General features: G+C 54.9%; 1 protein-coding gene and 1 long non-coding RNA gene across 2 annotated transcripts in view; one reads left to right on the top strand and one right to left on the bottom strand.

Annotated features, from left to right (window-relative positions):
- The window catches only part of LOC123522742, a 21,103-nt gene that overhangs the window by 6,793 nt on the left and 7,942 nt on the right, over positions 1–6,368 (top strand). The gene's annotated exons all lie outside the window — the stretch shown is intronic.
- The window catches only part of MPP3 (MAGUK p55 scaffold protein 3), a 19,334-nt gene continuing 14,269 nt past the window's right edge, over positions 1,304–6,368 (bottom strand). Inside the window, 5 exon segments of the mRNA XM_004707205.2 lie at positions 1,304–1,723; positions 4,198–4,305; positions 4,819–4,927; positions 5,064–5,310; positions 5,667–5,680. Of these exon segments, the coding sequence (XP_004707262.1) occupies positions 1,547–1,723; positions 4,198–4,305; positions 4,819–4,927; positions 5,064–5,310; positions 5,667–5,680 (655 nt within the window). The 3' untranslated portion in view covers positions 1,304–1,546.

A 6,368-nucleotide genomic window follows, 5' to 3' on the forward strand; every position in this document is an offset into this window, starting at 1 on the left:
GGACCCACAGGCTGAGAACCGCTGCTCTTTAGGATTGCTGTGAGCTGGCATTGACTCGATCCTGGGGGCTGGGGAGAGGCTGGGAAACAACTTAAAAAGTCGGAGAAGCAAGTTATTTGTGAACTGACAAATAATCGCTACCAAAAAACGGGAAAATCGACATTTCTAGCACTTGAAGGCAGGGAGCCTCTGCGGGTGGACCATCCTTTTGGCAAAACAACGTAGCTTCTGATCATAGGAGAGGAAGGGTCGCCATGTTCTAAAGCTTACACATCCCTGCAGGTTGGTTACTTTATAAATTAACCCGGACCCGCTGCCAGCCATGCGACTCTGACTCACGGAGGCCCCGTGTGTTACAGAGTGGAACGGCGCCCTCGGGCTTTCCTGGCCGTCAAAAACAACAAACAAAATCTTTACAGACACAATCACCAGGCCTTTTTTCTGTGGCCTTTCTGGAGTGGTTTAGAACCACCGATCTTCAGGTTCGTCCCCAAGAGCAAATTGTTTGTACCATTTGTGATAGTTACATAATTGTCAATTTAAGGATTAAGCGTGTAGGGGTGGAATCTAGCCTGTCAATCAGGATATAGCCAATGAGGCTTCTGTGTGGGCATAGCCTTTCCCTAAGGATTCTGGTAATTCCGGTTTCTCCTCCATGGAGGTGGGAGACTCTGCTCACACCTGGGAGACATAGCAGCTGACAAGACAGGACCCTGGGTGCTGGAGAAGCCATGCAGAGACCCCTGCCAGCACTGAGATGTTTCCAATGCCACTGGATCCAAAGACTTTCTACCCACTGGCCTGTGAGCCTCTACATTCGGCGTCATTGCATGTGTTTCATGAGTCTGAAGAGGACTGTATAGATTGGTATTGGGCATATGGGCTAATATCGGACTTATGGACTTGATCTGGACTGGACTGGGATATTTTCTCAATGTTCGATTGCTCTGGTATATACAGCTCTTTCTGATACACACGAGTGTCCATGGATTTGTTTCTCTAGTCCACCCAGACTAACACACCATCCAAAACCAGAAACCCAACCCACGGCTGCTGCTTCACAGTGCACTTGTCCGACAGAGTGGAACTGCCTCATGGGTCTTCCAACCTTTCCGGAAGGAGTGCTGCCACATCGTTTTCCCACGTGCGGCTGGTGGACTCCAACCACTGCCCTTGTGGTTGGCAGTCGAGCGCTTTCACCGCCGGACCAGCACAGCTCCGCCTGCACCACACCCATCAACGAAGTCCCCTGACACAAAAGGCGGTGGCTGCTTAACTGTGGTACAAAGAATCAGGGTCAAACTTGCCTGGGACCCTTTAATGGATGAAATGTGTTATTCTGGGATAGGCCTCTCTCGGGTCACATTTCGAGAAACAACAGACAAAAACCAACCGCACACGAAACTTGGCGCTTAGCATCCTCTGGAGGATGGAGGCCGTGGGGAACTCCACCCCTGCCCACGCTGCAGATTCCTTGATGGTACCAAGAGGGTGGCCGGATGAGGTGGTCTTGGAGGTCCCCTCCAGCCAGAACCTTCTAGGACAGTTACCTGACCCAACTGACAGGTACCCAGTGAGTGTCCTTGCTGAGCTTCTCCAAGATCGCTAGGAGCTGGCAGCATGCCCTCGGCAGATCCTCCCTGACCAGCACGGCGTCCACCAGGTGCCCGTAATGCTGGTCGATGAAGGCGGCAGAGGCGGCCAGCTCCTGCTGCTGCTCCTCCTGTGGAGAAAGGGGTGGGTATGAAGCACAGGGCTGCTCTCCCCTGGAGTCCCGCACCTGCATTGCAAAGGTGAGGGGGGCCAGGTGTGCCAGCCTTGACATTTTAAAGTGATGACTAGGCCCCATTCGTAACAAAGCATGCAGACACGAACAGAGAGGGTAGTGACAGCATGGCATTCATGTCCCAGGAGGCCTGTCGGGCGGTTGATAGACTTGTATGTCCACACAGAAAACTCCCTGATAGTCCATCCCAACTCGGAGAGACGCTATAGGACAGAGAAGACCAGCCCCTAGGAGCTTCCCAGGCCTTAAATCTTTACAGAACCAGAAAGTCTCATCTCTCTCCTGTGGAGTGGCCGGTGGGTTTGAACTGTGAACCATAGCTTTAGGGGCCCACATGTACACCAGGGGTCCTTCCACCCTGAAACGTATACGCAAGGGTTCAAAGCAGTAGCATTCGTGACAGCCCCCCAGAGCGGAAGCAACCCAAAGGTCTGTCCACTGAAGACAGGTACACAAAATGTGGCCGTCTGTACCTGGACTAGTATTCGGCAATGAAAAGGAATGAGGTGCGGATCCATGCTTCAACGTGGATGCACCTGGAAGAGACTGCTCAGTGAAAGAAGTCGGAAACAGAAGGCCACATGGTGTATACCATTCCGTTTCTATGGATCTGTCGGGGTACATCTGTGGAGATGAAGCAGTCCTTGAGGGCTGAGGAGAAGCTGGGATCGATGGCTAAGGGGCCTGAGCTTTCCGTTGGGAGTGATGAGCTCTGAGGATGCGAAAACCTCATGAGCTGTACACTTTAAAACTCTTCGTTGTATGGTACGTGAATTGTATCTCAATAACGCTGTTAACATCCCAATGCCCCAAAAAACACACATCGCTAAAGCACAGCAAGCCACCACCAGGCTGGAGCCCGCACCATCCCTGTGTGCGATACAAGTTGAACACACTCTTCTCAGATGGGGTTGCACTGAATAGCTTACCGTAGTCGACTGTCATCAAATATTCCTCCAACGTACGACTGAACTGACTGCATGCCGTCCGTTCCAGCCATGAATATCACGTGGCGTCGTAATGCTCAAACTGAGCCCCAATAGTGGGCTTTAAGTTGTTTCCGATTGCTTATTGTTGCTTCTGCTGTTGCTAACAACACTGTGATGAGCATGCTCTGTGGTTCTGAGTGGTCCCAGACCAGTAGTAGCTTGTTCCTCTAAGTGTTCTCCGCGTTTGTACAAGGGAAGCCTCCCAGTGGTCCTCCTAGCCCCATCACGCTCTGTCATTCTATCGGCATGGACAAGTCTCGAGTGCATATGAACGAGGGTGAATGAGAGGCTTTACAGGAGGAGGGGCATCTTGGCCAAGGAGAAGGGCCAGCGATGGTACTCTTCCTAGGGACCGGCTAGACTGGCCAACAAGCAAAAATTGTCCTGGGATGGCTCATTCCCCTGACCCCTCTGATACATGAGAGCAAGCACACTAGGTCCCCATGGGAAAGCTCTGCCCGCGTGTTAGGATCTGGTGGGGGTCCTGCACAGACTGGCAGGGAGACAGGAGTTCACTTAGGAGCACAGCGCAATAGCCCACCCAAGAGTCTCAGAAATTAACTCGCGGGTGGTTCAAAATGACTTGCTGTTCTTGGATGCCACGGCCCCACATGACAGAGCAGAACTGCCCCCACCCCCTGGTGTCCTAGGCTGTGACCTCTATGAGACCAGATCGCCAGGCCTTTCCCCTGTGTCCCCACGGGCAGGGTTCACCGGGCCAGCCCAGCACTTCACCATCTCCCACCTTGGCTCCCTTCAAAGGGCTTTAACTCGTTTCTGTCGAGCCACAGCGGCTCCACGTGGCCCCGGACGACAGAGCAGAAGGGCCTCGTGGTTCCAAGGCCCTCCTCTTTAGGGAGCATGCTACCCCCTCCTTCTCCTGTGGCGCGGCCAGTGGGTTTGAACCGCTGACCTTCTGGCAAGCATTCAAGCGATGAACCAATGTGCCCGCAGGGCTCCTTCTCACACTGGTTTGTCGTTGTTGTGGTTGTTCCTGGGTGCCGTCAGGTTGGTTCCGACTCCTAGTGACCCAACTGCGCAACAACAAAACACCACCCGGTCTCACAGCCACATTGTTCTGAGGACCGAGCCCTCTGTTGCAGCCACATTGTCCATCCATCTTGTCCAGGGCCCTGCGGATAGTGACTGTTTCCACTTTAAAAGACTTGGGTTTGGTTCAGACGGTCATTGGTCCCTAGGCAGGTGTCAGACCCTTATTGCTGAGGAGAATAAGCCCAGAGGGTCACCCCCCGCTGTGGTCCCACCAGAGGTGTTTGGTCAGATGGATTGGAAAGACTGGCTTGAGCAGTAGGTCCATCCTGAGCCCCTCTGTGGGCAGCAAGCACCCTCACACGGCTGGGAGCACCCCTCTAACAGCCCCTCTTATGCATCCGGAAAAAGAAAAATCAACTTTAAACTTACAAGTGGGGCTGCTGGGGACATGGGAGGGGTCATCCTGTTTCCCTGAGCGGCAGGCTTCACAAAGATAACGTAGGGTTTGAACTCCGGGGTCCTCAGTTGCTTCAAAGCCTGGGAAAGGAAGGTCAAGATTATGTTCTTTGCAAATACCTTGTCAAGGGCTTGGAAACCCGGAGCTTTGGTCTCATGGCCTCCGCAGCAGAGGTCCTCATCCCACTGGTCACACGCCAACGGGTTTCACTGTGACACAGGTCTCGGCTGAGCCCAAAGGCCCCTCGCTGCAAGTGGCCTGTTCTAATTCACCTTCGTAAGCCCATCTCCACCAGCCAGAGACCCAACGTGTGTGTGTTCAGTCCAACATCCTGGATGCTATCCCACAGGGCCTAATGAGGTGGCCTGCTAACCTCAGGGTCAGCAGTTTGAAACCACCAGCAGCTCCATGGAAGCAAGATGAGGTTTTTCCATCCCTGTCAAGAGTTACCATCTCGGAAGCCCACAGGGGCAGCTCTACCCTGTCCTGAGTCAGTGAAGTTAACACCAAACAGAGAATTCCTTAGACTGAGCTCAAGGGTCCTGGAAACTGTCCCTGCCGGCTGGACATGCCCAGCGAGCCCGGGCACTTACTTCGGGCTCCACGTCCAGCAAGCACACTTTGTTGTGGGCCATGACCGCCCGGATGGCCTCCAGGCTGGTCCCGTAGAAGTTCTCCTTGTATTCGCCATGTTCCAGGAACCTGAAACGCCGCCAGACGGGAAGGTGTCTGACAGAGAAGACCAGCCAGACTGCTCGCCCACTGCCTCCTCCAGCCCTTCCGGGAAGGCAAGTGGCACCAGGGCCACGCCCCACAGCTGCCCAGCCCGCCAACGTACTTGTGGTGCTGCAAGTCCGCCTCAAAGGCTTGCTTAGAGACAAAGTGATACTCCACCCCATCCTTCTCGTGGCTCTTCCGGGACCTGGTGGTGTCTTTAAGGAGAAAAAAAGAGGCGGACATCTGGGCGAAGGCGCGTCACTGCCCAGCGTGGGCACTCCTTCCTCAAGTTGGCAGGTGTAAGCCACAAACCCACCTGTGCCGCTCACCCCTCATGCTACGAAGCCGCCCATTGGTAGTGGAGGGAACTGGGGTACAGAGGCCAACCTGTCCCCGGGCCTAATGGCTCAGCACCAGGAGGGGAATGCGTTTTGAAGGGGCTTAGGGGTCCCTCCCTCTGTTTCCCTTTGGGAGCCTCTTCTTGAAGACCCCGCCGAGGGGAGGGTCTCGATCCCCGAGGCCGCCACTTCTCATTCGGACAGCAAGTGCGGCAAGAAGTCACACGCATCAGACTGCGTGGGAATTTCCGAGCGCGCTGCATTTTCCCACGGGTTTCCATGGTAAAACTGAGATGTGCTCGCCCCCGGGGACACCCAGGTCCCCCACGGGACACGAATGAGCCTGAAGTGACACAGCGCCCTTTCCAGAGTGTTCCAGCAGAGACGGGGTCTGGGAGAGCTGGTTCTGGCCCTCGGAAGCGCGGCATGTGTGGCACCTTGGTCTGGCGGAACCGCTGGGCTCACTCTTCTGGCCACGCCATCCCCTTGCTTAGACCTCCGAGGTGCCCCCGCAAGCCACCTTTGCTGCCCAACCTCCAGCTCAGCTCATCTCCTACCACACCCTCCACACAAACTCTCCCCAACACCGCCGCATCCCTCTACATCCTCTGTGCCTGCTGTGCACACAGCCTTTCTGCCGCCTCTACTTGGAAAACTCCTATTCAACCTGCAAAGCCCAGTATAAACATCATCCCCTCCGGGAACCCTTTCCTGATCCTTCGGCGTCTGGCAACAAGGAGCGATGAAGCAAAGGCTTTGCAGCTGCCCCGGATCAGACTTCCTTGGGGAGCTCCCTTTACTGTCACCACAGCATCCGCTCGCACTGGGCACCCCAACTATATCCCTCTGAGTCCAGAGGGGCCGAGAGTGAGTGCTGGCGTGGACAAGGACAGCTGGGGGGAGGAGGTGACAAGCAGCAGGTGAGACACCGTTGGACAGCCTCATTAAGCCTGTGAGTCTGGGCGAGGCTGCCTGGGTTCAAATCTTGGCTCCACCACTTACATCCTGTGTGACACTGGGAAGGTTCCTTAACCTCTCTGAGCCTCCATATCTTCCTCTGAGGTACCGGATGATAACAGTCCCAAGTT

This window comes from Echinops telfairi, unplaced genomic scaffold (assembly GCF_000313985.2).
Source record: "Echinops telfairi isolate 266 unplaced genomic scaffold, ASM31398v2 ScPeMD7_7458;HRSCAF=8496, whole genome shotgun sequence".
Lineage (NCBI taxonomy): Eukaryota > Metazoa > Chordata > Mammalia > Afrosoricida > Tenrecidae > Echinops > Echinops telfairi.